At 38.1% G+C, this 14,815-nt stretch overlaps 1 protein-coding gene across 1 annotated transcript in view; it reads right to left on the bottom strand.

The window, feature by feature from the left end:
- The window catches only part of XYLT1 (xylosyltransferase 1), a 310,150-nt gene that overhangs the window by 214,653 nt on the left and 80,682 nt on the right, over nucleotides 1-14,815 (bottom strand). Inside the window, exon 2 of the mRNA XM_007064382.4 lies at nucleotides 14,751-14,789. Within this exon, the coding sequence (XP_007064444.2) occupies nucleotides 14,751-14,789 (39 nt within the window). The remainder of the gene's footprint in view (nucleotides 1-14,750; nucleotides 14,790-14,815) is intronic.

Raw genomic sequence — 14,815 nt, forward strand, 5'->3', positions numbered from 1 at the left:
AAATTAGACTTTTGTTTAATTTTTGTTCTAAAGAAAATATACATGCACACGGGTGAGCTATAAACAGTATGTTATTTATACTGTGAACTCTAACAGGACTAATGAAGTGGTAAATGCCAATGCCAACTGCCGTTCATCCTGATCCCAAGGATTATAGGCAATGATTGTGTGGGGATATTGTAGAAATGCTAATGTGCACATTTAGAAAAATATCATTAATCCAGATATTACACTGTACTTGTCAAGGGCAGGTTTCAGAGTAGCAGCCATGTTAGTTTGTGTCTGCAAAAAGAAAAGGAGTACTCGTGGCACCTTAGAGACTAACCAATTTATTTGAGCATAAGCTTTTGTGAGCTACAGCTTACTTCATCGGATGCATACAGTGGAAAATACAGTGAGGAGATTTTATATACACACAGAACATGAAACAATGGGTGTTACCATACATACTGTAACAAGAGTGATCAGGAAACGTGAGCTATTACCAGCAGGAGAGCGGGGGGGTGGGGGGGGGAACCTTTCGTAGTGATAATCAAGGTGGGCCATTTCCAGCAGTTGACAAGAACAGTGGGGGGGGGGGGGGGGGGGGAATAAACATGGGGAAATAGTTTTACTTTGTGTAATGACACATCCACTCCCAGTCTTTATTCAAGCCTAAATTAATTGCATCCAGTTTGCAAATTAATTCCAATTCAGCAGTCTCTCGTTGAAGTCTGTTTTTGAAGTTTCTTTGTTGAAGAATTGCCACTTTTAGGTCTGTAATCGAGTGACCAAAGAGATGGAAGTGTTCTCTGACTGGTTTTTGAATGTTATAATTCTTGACGTCTGATTTGTGTCCATTTATTCTTTTACGTAGAGACTGTCCAGTTTGACCAATGTACATGGCAGAGGGGCATTGCTGGCACATGATGGCATATATCACATTGGTAAGATGTGCAGGTGAACAAGCCTCTGATAGTGTGGCTGATGGGATTAGGCCCTATGATGGTGTCCCCTGAATAGATATGTGGACACAGTTGGCAACGGGCTTTGTTGCAAGGATAGGTTCCCGGGTTAGTGTTTTTGTTGTGTGGTTGCTTGTGAGTATTTGCTTCAGGTTGGGGGGCTGTCTGTAGGCAAGGACTGGCCTGTCTCCCAAGATTTGTGAGAGTGATGGGTCGTCCTTCAGGATAGGTTGTAGATCCTTGATGATGCGTTGGAGAGGTTTTAGTTGGGGGCTGAAGGTGATGGCTAGTGGCGTTCTGTTATTTTCTTTGTTGGGACTGTCCTGTAGTAGGGCCCATTGTTTCATGTTCTCTGTGTATATAAAATCTCCCCACTGTATTTTCCACTATATGCATCCGATGAAGTGAGCTGTAGCTCATGAAAGCTTATGCTCAAATAAATTTGTTAGTCTCTAAGGTGCCACAAGTACTCCTTTTCTTTTTCTCAAGGGCAGCCACACAAAAATACTCAGCAAAAGTCACCCCTTATACTCTTTTATACAAATTTATCTACAATACTTTAAATACAGTATTGTGTGTGTGTGCGCGCCCCCATATACAGAACATCTTTATAATCAACTAGTGGCTTGTAAAAAACACTTTTTAAATTTAAATTATAGTTTCAGTTGCTCTTTTGCTCTCCCATGATATTTTCCTCTTCTGATGAAATAAAAATGGCCAAACTGATTTTACTCAAATTTGATAAATTACTAGTGTATTCAGATTTTCTATGGTATATTTCAAACAATACTGTAAACACAAATGGAACTAAAAAACTACAGTAACTACTCAAGTCTATTCTGCAGATTTATGCAAATAGAGGACCAAAGAATAGTAGCCTAATCTCAGAGAAATCAGTCTAACACAAAGCCTAAGCAGACGGCAGGAACATACCAAACACCTTCACAGCACTGCTTACCTGTAATGATCACAGAGAATGAAATAAGACAAGACATAGATCCAAGGTCCTCATACCATTTTAAACAAATCCCCAAAGCAGAATGCCTTCCAGATGTTTGAGAGACACCGTTGCATGCGGTATGTAGCACAAGTTGTAAAATCAGACACCAGTAGATTATGTAGTTTTTCTTTCAAGTGTTGTACCTCCCTCTGCTGCGGAACAGAATTCATCCTGGCAACTTGCCAGGCTGATAGGTCTCCATTTATTTTATTTACACTGTGTGAAATTATACAATGGGCCAGATCCTCAGGTCATGCAAACTGGCACTGCTCCACTGAAGACAACGGGGCTCTGCTAATTTACCACCAGCTGAGTATAAACTCTCCAGACAGAATTCAGTCTTTGATAAGTAATGACAGCCCTGATTCAGGAAAGCACTTAAAAAATTACATACAACATACAGAAGAACATGAAGGTTGCCACTTTGAAAAGAGAGGACACAGAGCAGGACAAAAAACAAATTGCAAAAAATTTATAGTCACTGACTGCTAAACAAGTATTGAAACTGCAATAGATATATCACAAAATATTTACAGTCTGAGGACTTTTATGAGGGGTTTTTTTTGGTTTGTTTTTAAGAAAATCTGTATTTACTGTCAGAAATTCTGAGTAAAATTCACCAGAGGTCTCTTTAAAGAATAGTTACTGTGTACCCAGAACATCTAGTTGGTTTAAGTACATTCTGTTTAAATGTACATTTTATCTTTGTTTATCTTTCTTCATAAGTGGAAAGATTTCTTTGGTGTAATTCTGCATTTGTTCACAGAATTGTCCTAACCCAGGGTGTAATTTCAACAATCAGCCAAATCCAACGCCAATAAAAACTTTATTTTTTTAAACTTAAGCCAAGTTACCTCAATAACCAAGAATTTGTCTAGTTTATGAGAAAATGTTCAGGGTGAAGTTACATGGAGGTGCACATCCGGGTATGGTAGCTTCACTGAATGTCAGGGACAGGGTTATATTAACAGCTTGGTACTGAAGGAAGTTGATTATAAATTAGCATTATTTACATATCTCTCGTTCTGTCAACATACCCGATATAATAAAAAAGGTTGAACACAGACTAATTTTACAATTCACTTTCTATGGGAGGTTAAATGATTCACAAAAATTAACTCTTGCTGGCATACAGTGTATGTCACAGTATTGTCAACGCTGTATGGATCCACCACCACTATTTTCTCTGCTGATACAGACTAACACGGCTACCACTCTGAAAACTGTTTTGATTATCACTTTCAGCAGAGAAATGCCTTAATTATCTTTTTCCCTGTAAAAGTTTAACCCAGGAATGCATTCAGAACTAGTTAAGTACCCTGCTGAATCAAGGTCTGAAAGCATGTGCATAACCTCAGAAATATGACTCAGGTCCACTCATATTTTTGAACTCACATGTCTAAGTACCCTAGTGAATCAGGGCTTTGGTTACCAACTTTTTATTGAAAGAAACAGATCTGTTGATAGGACAAGTTTATTTTCTCCCATCAGTGTTAAAAGAGCTGATGACATATATGAAAGATAAAAGGGATATAGCTACAGTTGCCATTCTAGTTGGTTGTCTCAGCAAACATCAAGGATTTAGGGCCTGATCCAAAACCTACTGAAATCAGTGGAAAGATTTCCATCGACTTCAATGAGCTTTGGATAAGGACCTTAATGGACTCTAAGTTTGAACTTCTCTTGCACCCTACAGAGATGGTCCCTCCAGTAAAGGGCTAAACATAGTCCTGGGAAATATGCCAAGACTACACCTGTAGAGAGAGAGTCTTTTAGTGTCTAATATAAAGTAAAAATAAGAACCACTGTATCTTGGGATTATTGGAGCCTGATGAAAAATTGTGGAGGGAATGTGAAATCTGAAGATTACAGGAGCTTTTTCTTCTTTTATGCTTTTGCAGTTTATTGGGATAGTCACAATGATACCTGCGCACAGTCACCTGACTGAATCAGGCTACAATCTCATTCTCTCAGGGCAGGGTCTTGTGACTACTGCACAGTCTTACCCATGGAAATAGACAGCAGTTTTCATAGCAGTTACCAAAAATAAGATAAAAAATAAATTTTAACTCAATAACTGTTGTAAAACAAGATAAATGAAGTCCAGTTTCCTCTTAGGTTACTGTGCCAGGAGGATTATTTTCAGTCGCACCTAAAGGATTTATAAGCAGAATTCCACCGGAAGTCTTTAATTTATTGGGGGGGGAGGGGGGAATCAGTATCCTAATTCACAGTAGACCTAACCAGGAACAACTCTGTAATAGCTCCCACCCACTATTTACCAGCATGGGCTGTTTACTCACTCATTCCTTCTCCAGTGCAGGATTTTCTTGTCACATTATGTAAGCAGCAAGGGATTTTTCCTGCCCCAGATCAACAGAATGTTCTCCTTTTTATTTACCAATTCTGTAGTAAATGTAAGAGGAGGAATGGCACAAAACACTTTTTAGGGATGGAGAGCAACTACTGCTATAAACTGAAATGTCCATCTCACCTGTTGAGACTGCACTGTAGTACTACAGGACCTACACATCTTCCCTTTGGAGAACAAGCAGATATATTTCCAACATTCAGCCTTTTGCAAGAGCCAAATCCACATCTAATCTTGGGTTTCCTACTTCACTCTTACATGCATCTCATGAGACACTCTAGCTGTTGCATTCCAGAGCATTGCTTTTCCTGACTCACTATATCTGATTAGGAGACAATATCATAGCAATTTGATTAGATTGAATGTTTTTTATGGGGACTGCGCTCTTAAGACGTCAATGGTAAGTCAATCCAAATCTATTAGTAGCTTCACGTTTTGCAGCTGGTAGCACATGCAGTTTTCTCTTCCCTTTGGCTGCAGAATGAAGGATTCTTAATCAAAAGCAAACACGTTCCTTTCAAGGAATTTCATATTTCTCCCAGTGGGCATATATCCCACTGGCATTTTACATTTTTGTTCACTTATATGCCCTGTAAATTTCCCCTTCAAAAGAGTTTGAGTTAAAAGAAGAAAAAATTCTCTGCACCATGGAAAGCACAGATCCCACTATGTTACCATCTTTTTTTTTTTAAATCTCATTTAATATTGCCAACTCTCACCACTTTATTATGGAATTTGCAAGATTGGGTGTTTTTCTTCAAGTCCAATCTCCTGGATCTATGTTGCTACTTGAGAAGATCAGTTTTTTTGCTGTCCGCCCCATCCAATGAAAGTAAGAATCTAGCCCTCATGAATGTAGAGAAAAGCCTGAAAACATGAACCCGAAAGACTCAAAAAAACAGAAGGCAAAGAAAAAGAATCCAAACCCAATGATTATTTTAAAAAAAACAAAAACATGATTTTTAAGCCAATCTCAATATTTCTGAATGGTCGGGGTTGACAATACTGAGGCTTTACCATGTAAAATGTCTTCATTTCTCAAGAGATTAGTAACGTGATGCTGAGCCCTTCACTTCCAGGCTGAGAAGTTAATCCTGCCCAAGTCAGAAGTGACTGTAAGTAGTCGATATCTGATGGCCATCTGGCACCATGTGTGAAATCAGTCAGATAGTTTCAGTTTAGTTACCAGTACACAAAAACCACCATCACCACAACTGGCACCAACTAACAGCTGTTGGCAGCCATAACAGAGGACTGTGGCCAGTAGAATGCTCCCACCCCTACAAGAGGTTCTTTCCAAGTAATTTTTCAGGCACGACAGCATGGGGAAACTTGTACTGCTGCTGACTGATGTTCTACCTGTTCTAGGGACAAGCAGAGAAATTCAGTCTCCAGGGTTGTCAATATGGCATTGTTCAGACATATTAAATACACACAGGTCTTTAAGTCCTGTAATGACACCTGTGTGTATAGCCCACAGAGTGCTCTCTACAGAATCTGTGCCTCATTATCTTCTTTTTACGCATAGATGGGGGTTAAGTGTTCTTATTTCTGGGTTTAACAAAAATGGCTAAGGACGAGGCAATTATTTATAGTCTAACATGGACAAAAAAGCTATTGGATTCAGAAATGATTTCAAGGGAGACTGGCTGTGTTCTTGTTAGAAATGCTACATGAGGATATTTCCACTGTTCAAAAAGACCACTTAACACTGAAGGACAAACATTCACTGTGAAGGCAGACGTCTACAAAACAATGACACAGTGAGAAGCTTCAACTTTAAGTTTTTATTGCATTAAACCAACAATCAGTTCCAGAGAAAGGGATTATGGGAAAACAAATAGCCTTTTATAGGACATTTATTTTCCTACACAATTTTCTACAGGGCAGCATAGCTTAGTTCTAAAACTAGCTCCCTCTTAAAGGAGAACAAAAGCAGACAGGGTTATAATACGCAATTCTCTCCCGGTGTCCCTTTAAAAGCTATCAGAGACTCTACAATGGCTAACTGGCTGGATCTTCAGGTAAGATTTGTTCTGAGCTACACTGATCTTGGCCCTACTGAGATCCGTGTTAACCCCCTGCCCAGCCACAATACAGAGTTATTACTGACGGCAAGCACTCTACTTCAGAGCTCCCACCTCAGAATGATCTATTTTAAAATGCCAGCAGCACTAGAAGGAAAAGTACGTTCTGATAGAAGACTGCTGCTCTGGAGGCTGGAAGGTAAATCAGGCTATTAACGGTGTCAGCCCGTTTCTGAATCCTGTCAGTCCGAAAGACGTCCCCTGGCCTCCTCACAGAACCAAACGCCACCACAGCGGTTTTCAGTGCTCTACTATTAAGCTATACATTTGTCAGGAAATTATCACTGTCTGGCCTGTTTTCCATGATAATTTAAACTGAGGGAAAAAATGTCTTATTTCTCTCAAAGCAGCATTTAACTGCTAAGAGTTGAAAGTGGGAAATGCCACTGCTACAGAAGGTTATACAAAGGGGATATGTCTCCACAGTACTGTGGCAAGCATATAGCCTCATAGATTTCAGCACCAGAATTTGATTCACAAAACAGAGAACATTCCTGTTTCTCAGAGAGAGATTTCTACAACATCTCTCAGTGTGACCCTTCTTCATCACTGACGCTTGCTCCACAATCTGAACTCTCTGAACACTTCAAGCAGCTGGATTTTTTTCTTTTAATTAAAACAAACTTCCACAAAAATATTTCCTCCTTTCACCCCAAATGTGGCATCTGATATATTCACCTCCCACATCCTATATTCTAGCTGTATAATTTATTTCAGAACTTAACATTTTTCAACTTCAATTACTTTCTAATGTTCAGGAACTGTATCTGCAATTCACATCACTGTTGTCGTTTCAATACAGATGCAAGTTATCAACTGCACTTATCAATACAGACCAATCAGACAACACTGATTTCTGAAAAAGTTAGAAAACAAGTTCATAGTCTACGCTGACTTTATACAACAAAGGAAAATGGGCATTATATTTTCTTTTTGGTTCTGATTTTTGCTTTATTTTTTTCAGGAGGGCGGGTGTTAGCGGTGGTTATATATGAATAGACATTGCTGACTTCAGAGTTGTGGAAAGGCATTTGATCACAGTATAAACATTGTATTACATATTATGCCTGTTTGCCCAAGTCTTAGTCATAAACCTCTCTTGAAAAGTCAAACACAGCCGTGCAGGGACCAGGTGGAGACCCTAAAACTAATTTCATTTGTACGTAAAGACACTTACAAAAGCACAAAGTTGGGATACCAAGTTTTGCTGTGGCCTATTATGAACATAAGGGCTGTGTGAAGTTTGTATCCAGATCTCTATCCAAATTTCCCCAGCGTGCAGAGGCCTTTTGATCTGAAGTTTTGGTTACTCCTTTAACTTAAAACCAAGTTAAAAAATGTAGGTCTCCTGAGGTGGTGAATACATCAGCCTGCTGCACTGCCTACCACTCAGGAAATGACTTTTAAAGCCAAAAGGTGCTTATGAGACTAAGAAGATTTTCCACACATAAACCCAAAAGCTGCCTCCTTTGGGCAGCACACACAGGTAAGAACTGCAGTAGCTAAATGTGAACACTGCTTATTTGTTTCATTATTCTGTTAAACAGAGTTCTGCCAACCCTGCCAGCTGCAGTACTCCACAGTTCTAATGATACTAAGAATAGAGAAATCCTCAGCATCTGATCAATCCATCTATAGCACAGCTTGGAACAGCTGCAAATATACAATTTACAAAACAATCAATAATGTTTTCTGTAATAGAGAGGGAAATAAAATCTCATTCTTCTTGCCTGATGTTTTTGCATAGTCTCAAATTCTTCAGGCAATTAAAACATTTTAAATCCTACTGAGGACACAAAATTACTCAAGATAGTTAAGTCCAAAGCTGACCCCAAAGAGTTATAAAGGGATCTCACAAAACAGCAGATGAAATTCAATGATGATAAATGCAAAGTAGTGTACACTGGAAAACATAATGCCAACTACACATACAAAATCATGGGGTCTAAATTAGCTGTTTCCACTCAAGAAAGATTTTGGAGTCATCATGATTAGTTCTTTGAAAACATCTGCTCAGTGTGCAGCGGCAGTCAAAAAGGCTAACAATGTTAGGAACTATTAGTAAAGGGATAGATAATAAGACAGAAAATATCATAATGCCACTATATAAATCCATGGTATGCCCAAACCTTGAATACTGTGTGCAGTTCTGGTCACCCCATCTCAAAAAACGTGTATTAGAACTGGAAAAAGTACAGAGAAGGGGAACAAAAATGATTAGGGCTTCCATCTGAGGAGAGATTAAAAAGACTGGGACTGTTAATCTTGGAAAAGATGATTGAGGGGGGATATGACAGAGATCTATAAAATTAAGAATGGTGTGGAGAAAGTGAATAAGGAAGTGTTATTTACCCCTTCACCATACCACAAGAACCAGGGTCACCCAATGACATTAATAGGCAGCAAATGTAAAACAAACATAAGGAAAAATTTCTTCACAGAACACATGGTCAACCTGTGGCACTTGTTACCAGGAGATATTGTGAAGGCCAAAACTATAACTGGGTTCAAAAAAGAATTAGATATGTTCATGGAGAATAGGTCCATTAATGGCTATTAGCCAAAATGGTCCAGTATGCAACCCTATGCTCTGGGTGTCCCTAATCCTCTGATTGCCAGAAGCTGGGACTGGATGACAGGAGATGGATCACTCAGCGATTGTCCTGTTCATTCCCTTTGAAACATCTTGCACCGGCCACTGGCAGAAAACAGAATACTGGGCGAAATGGACTGTTGGTCTGACCCGGTATGGCTGTTCTTATGACAGTACATTTGGCCACTTGTTTTTCTGTAGATGGAAAGATATGAGGGGGGTGAAATTGAACAGCACTCCTCCTTGATGTAAATAAGGTCAGGCTAACATGAGAAACATGGCCCTTAAATAATGGTGTCATTCTCAGGACACATCTGTTTCAGATGTAAGGTCTGACTGTCTCAATGGCTGAGAATTACACTGGTTCTGTAGGTCTTCCTTATGTGAGCAAGTTCTTACATGATGTCAAAAATAAAGCCACCTGACTCTTTCTCTCTCTCAAAGAATTCTGCCAATCCTGGTTATCCCAACTGACTAGAGATTGTTTCATGCCATCTGGTTCAGTTTAAGATCATAGAAAGATTTTAAAACAGTCTGTTTCCTGTCTTTATTATTAAGTAAGTTAACACAGTGTACCTGTTGTAATTCCGTTTCAGTTAACTGAGGTATGAATTTGGCCCTTTTTTTCTAAAACACTAAAATGCATGAAACTGGTTTTAAAAATGTACGCATTTAATACAGAAATCAAATATGATATTAAATAGTGGTGTAATTAACATAGCAGGGCTACATTAGGTATAAAATTCAGGTTTAAGTAGTAAAATAGTATCCCTGCAACAAATTGCCATACAGTGGGTACTGAAAAAAATCAACGCAACCTCCGCCATCATTCATGCCATCCTAAATGTTTGCCTATTAGTGTCCATGACAACTTCACTCGTTACAAAACATCTGGATTTCACCCTATGTGAACATCATTTTGCCACACAATGGAGGTAAATCTGCCACTTCTGGATTCCCCATGAAGACAACTGATTAATAGTACTTTATTAATCTTTGACACCAAGTCAATACCCTTGACAAGTTGCACTGATTATGTATCACTGACAGAAATTCTGAGATCCGAAATCTTTATTCATGTGATGGAGTTTAGCCAGGGAGCCTGACCTATAGGAGAAGAGTAGGGGCAGAAGGTACTTGAACTACAACTCCGATGAGGCACTGCAGCAGCATAGGTAGACACAGATTAATGTCAAACTGACAAAAATGTGATATTTTGATTCAGTTCAAATAAACTGAAAATGTTTTGATTTTGGTCAGCCCAACCTAAAACAAAATATTTCATTTAGATTTTTTCCAATGGAAACTTGAACATTTTTGGCAAATTTCCATTAAAAAAAATTCAACTTAAGAAAAAATATATTTTCCTCTGAAAAAACATCTCAGCAGATAATTCTTGATCTCCTGAATGTACACTCTTTACAAATGTGGGAAACTTCACTGAGTTCTATAGGTGTATAACTGAGGGCAGAATATAGCCCTATATTTTTACTAGGGCTGTCAAGCGATTAAAAAAAGTAATTGCGATTAATCGCATGATTAAAAAAAGGTAATCACAATTAATCGCACTGTTAAACAATAATAGAATTCCATTTATTTAAATATTTTTGGATGTTTTCTACATTTTCAAATATATTGATTTCAATTACAACACAGAATACCAAGTGTACAGTGCTCACTTTATTTTTGATTACAAATATTTGCACAGTAAAAATGATAAAAAAATATATATTTCAATTCACCTAATACAAGTACTGTAGTACAATCTCTTTATAATGAAGGTTGAACTTACAAATGTAGAATTATGTACAAAAATAACTGCATTCAAAAACAAAACAATATAAAACTTTAGAACCTACAAGTACATTTAGTCCTACTTCTGCCAATCGCTCAGACAAACAAGTTTGGTTACAATTTGCAGGAAATAATTCTGGCTGCTTCTTGTTTACAGTGTCACCTGAAAGTGAGAACAGGTGTTTGCATGGCACTGTTGTAGCCAGCATCGGAAGATATTTACGTGCCAGATGTGCTAAAGATCCATATGTCCCTTCATGCGTCAGCCACCATTCCAGAAGACATGCAACCATGCTGATGACAGCTTCTGCTCAATAATGATCCAAATGAGACCGACGCATGTTCATTTTCATCATCTGAGTCAGATGCCACCAGCAGAAGGTTGATTTTCTTTTTTGGTGGTTCGGGTTCTGTAGTTTCCGCATCGGAGTGTTGCTCTTTTGAAAGCATCTGAAAGCATATTCCACAACTCATCCCTCTCAGATTTTGGAAGGCACTTCAGATTCTTAAACCTGGGGTCGAGTGTTGTATCTATCCTTAGAAATCTCACATTGGTACCTTCTTTGCATTTTGTCAAATCTGCTGTGAAATTGTTCTTAAAACGAACATGTGCTGGGTCATCATCCGAGACTGCTATAACATGAAATATATGGCAGAATGTGGGTAAAACAGAACAAGAGACATACAATTCTCCCCCAAGGAGTTCAGTCACAAATTTAATTAATGCATTATTTTTTTAATGAGCATCATCAGCATGGAAGCATGTCCTCTGGAATGGTGGCCAAAGCATGAAGGGGCATATGAATGTTTAGCATATCTGGCATGTAAATACCTTGCAACGCCGGCTACAAAAGTGCCATGTGAATGCCTATTCTCACTTTCAGGTGACATTGTAAATAACCAGACAGCAATATCTCCCATAAATGCAAACAAACTTGTTTGTCTTAGCAATTGGCTGAACAAGAATTAGGACTGAGTGGACTTGTAGGCGCTAAAGTTTTACATTGTTTTGTTTTTGAGTGCAGTTATGTAACAAACAAAGAAAATTTACATTTGTAAGTTACACTTTCATGAAAAAAGAGATTTCACCTCATACAAGTACTGTAGTGCATTGAAAAATACTATTTCTTTTATCATTTTTACAGTGCAAATATTTGTAATAAAAATAATATAAAGTGAGCACGGTACACTTTGTATTCTGTGTTGTAATAGAAATCAATATATTTGAAAATGTAAAAAAATCCAAAAATATTTAATAAATTTCAATTGGTATTGTATTGTTTAACAGTGCAATTATGTGTGATTAATTTTTTTTAATCGCAGTTCATTTTTTGAGTTAATCGCATGAGTTTACTGCGATTAATCGACAGCCCTAATTTTTACCCTCCCAACAGATAAATCAACAAAATGTGTACTTATTAATTTCTATCATTAGTCTCGCTACACAAACTTTTTCCAACTGTACCTTCTCGCTTCATCGTCACAAAATAACATTAAAAAATAAAGCAAAAAGGCAGTATAGAAGCAGCATATAAAAATCATTTTAAATTATTGAAATCTTCATTAATTTGATAAACAAGTGACTAACCAACCACATGTTAGGTTACTTTAGCATCTTAACTATTCTGTATTAAAACTGCAAAAACCAAGATATATTCTTGCAAGCACTCTTCATGCACACACTAACTCACCTCCCATTTCCTTTAGCCCTTAATCTGCAAAGTCCATCTTAATTAGAGAAATTTAAAATGAGAGTAGACCAAGCACAGCTGGTTGAAGTTTTGCAATATTGATTTTTTTAAAATAGAAGTGTTCACCAACATTTGTAAAATTTCCAATAGCCTGCAGCTGGTCCAAAAACAGGGGGAAAATATTCAATTAAAATTCATCAAAAGCCCACAACACAGTTTTTAAGGGGTCGGGGTAGGGTTCCAAATGCCAATCAGACTAGAACTGAGGATGGAATCCTAGGATGGTGGAGAGGGTGCTGTCAAACCAACTGATTCATCCCACCATTATTGAGGAGGCCAACTTAGCATCCACAGCAGCAGCCTTATTTTCAATCCCCCAGCAAAAAAAAAAAAAAAGAAATAAGAGAAATAACTAGGGAGGGATTGTAAAATCATCATACTAGAACAAAACCCCTCATTAACTAAATAAATTAACTTTTTATTTGAATTTGCAAAAATGACAAAGTTGCTGATCATTTATTTTTAACATGATGCTTTTCATAGCAAACGAAACAGAGCTCCCTCCTGCTCGAATTAGGGCCCAATCTTGCAATTGCTGTATATATACAATGGCTAATGAACTCAGTGGGAGCTGTGGATACAGTATGGACTAGCTCTTGTCTTTGAGAATCTGAACCCTTCTGATCATTTTCCAAAATGTGGCAGAAAGAAATATGCTGCAGCAAACAGAACATATCCTTTGACCTTAAGCTATCACAGTTGTGGCACACAGGTTTAGTTCTCTCTTACTGTGAGAGATACGATCACTTGATTCCCTCTCCTTGCCATGCCCCACTAGATCTCAGCAGTCATGTTTGAGCCACCTCTACCAGCTCAGAATGCTATGGGAAATAAAGGTATCACACAAAAAGAGTTATTCTCAGCCCTTACAATTAATTTCAAGACAAGAAGACAGGTGGTTTTTTTATGTGAATTGATACCAACTATCTAGATTCAGAAATGGATATAGCTTTCTAGTGATATTGGTAGAAATATCAATGCGTAAAAATACATTTAATTTGTCTTCATTATTAAACAATTTTTTTCTTTTTTTCTTTCCTGAAAATGTTAAAGCCCACTAAAAACACAGTGATGTTAGGAGCCACTTGGCACTCTCATTGGTAGTCTTAGCAAGGAATTAATAGGCATGAAAAATGAACTACACTCAGATCAGGGAAGATGCAATTTGGCAGAGCAGCATGAGAAAATTTGTACTTGTTCTGTGGCTAAATGGAAGACCTCAATCTGTAGTGCTGTTTATTCTGCACACATACTCACGAACACACAGACACTGCATTGTTTATTCTACTGAGTAAGATTTTTAAATCTAGTCAATGGCAGGTGACAGATCCCTTCAAAGTAGGACTTCAGGTCTCAGAAGCTATTTCTAGGTAACTTCCCTTCAAATCAGTAATGAACTGGCCTTGATAATTACCGTATTTGTTCAATTCCCTGCAATTTATGGCTCGCTAATATGAAGAGACTTGGTCTGTCTTAACTACTTTGTCTTTTGATACAGCTCTACCGAGGCCCTCCGACCCCATATAATAACAATTGTGCTACCCCAACCCTATCAATCACACCTTATAGGGTTGGTTCCCAGAGAATGGGGTATGAAAACGGATGGAATGAGCTTGGTGCAGCCACCAATATACTGTAAAATAGTTAACAATTCTCCCCTGGGAAAGTCCAATGGAAGCCCAGGTTAGAAAATGTTATCTCTATTTGGAGAAATTGGAAATGTATATGACTCATCTTCAGTATGTCAGTGCTATTGCCTTAGCTGTCTCCCAAAGATCAAGGCGAATGGAAATCAATGCTGCTGCCTTATTAGGAAACACAAATCAAAGATTTGGTGACTTTGTAAAAACCCCTCTGTCACTTTGACCTTTTGGTGCCAAGCATCTCCACGGATTCATTACTGTGCATTGTTATGTTTTAGAAAAAAATCTCCAATACAACTGTATTTTTAAAAAGTAACAAACTGGCAGCCAACACCTTTACCTGTACTGTCTGGGAAGCTGAGCTTGGCAAATGGAAGAGGGGAGACTCATGTACTGACAGTTGTTTTGGCTTTAAATTTATGTCCTCTGCTCTGACAATGTGGTACAGATTTCAATTAAGTTCAGTCAAGATTTGAGGTGATGGCACAGCCTTGTCACTCTGGAAGCAGGTACCCTCCAGAACATCCTACAAGTTAAACAAATAGACGGGGGGAAAACAGTACTAACCTGGGTCTCCAAGCCGGTGTAGGGACGGGGAGGCTGGTCCTGTAAAAAGAAAGCAGAAGGAAATT

This window comes from Chelonia mydas, chromosome 10 (genome assembly GCF_015237465.2).
Source record: "Chelonia mydas isolate rCheMyd1 chromosome 10, rCheMyd1.pri.v2, whole genome shotgun sequence".
Classification (NCBI taxonomy): domain Eukaryota; kingdom Metazoa; phylum Chordata; order Testudines; family Cheloniidae; genus Chelonia; species Chelonia mydas.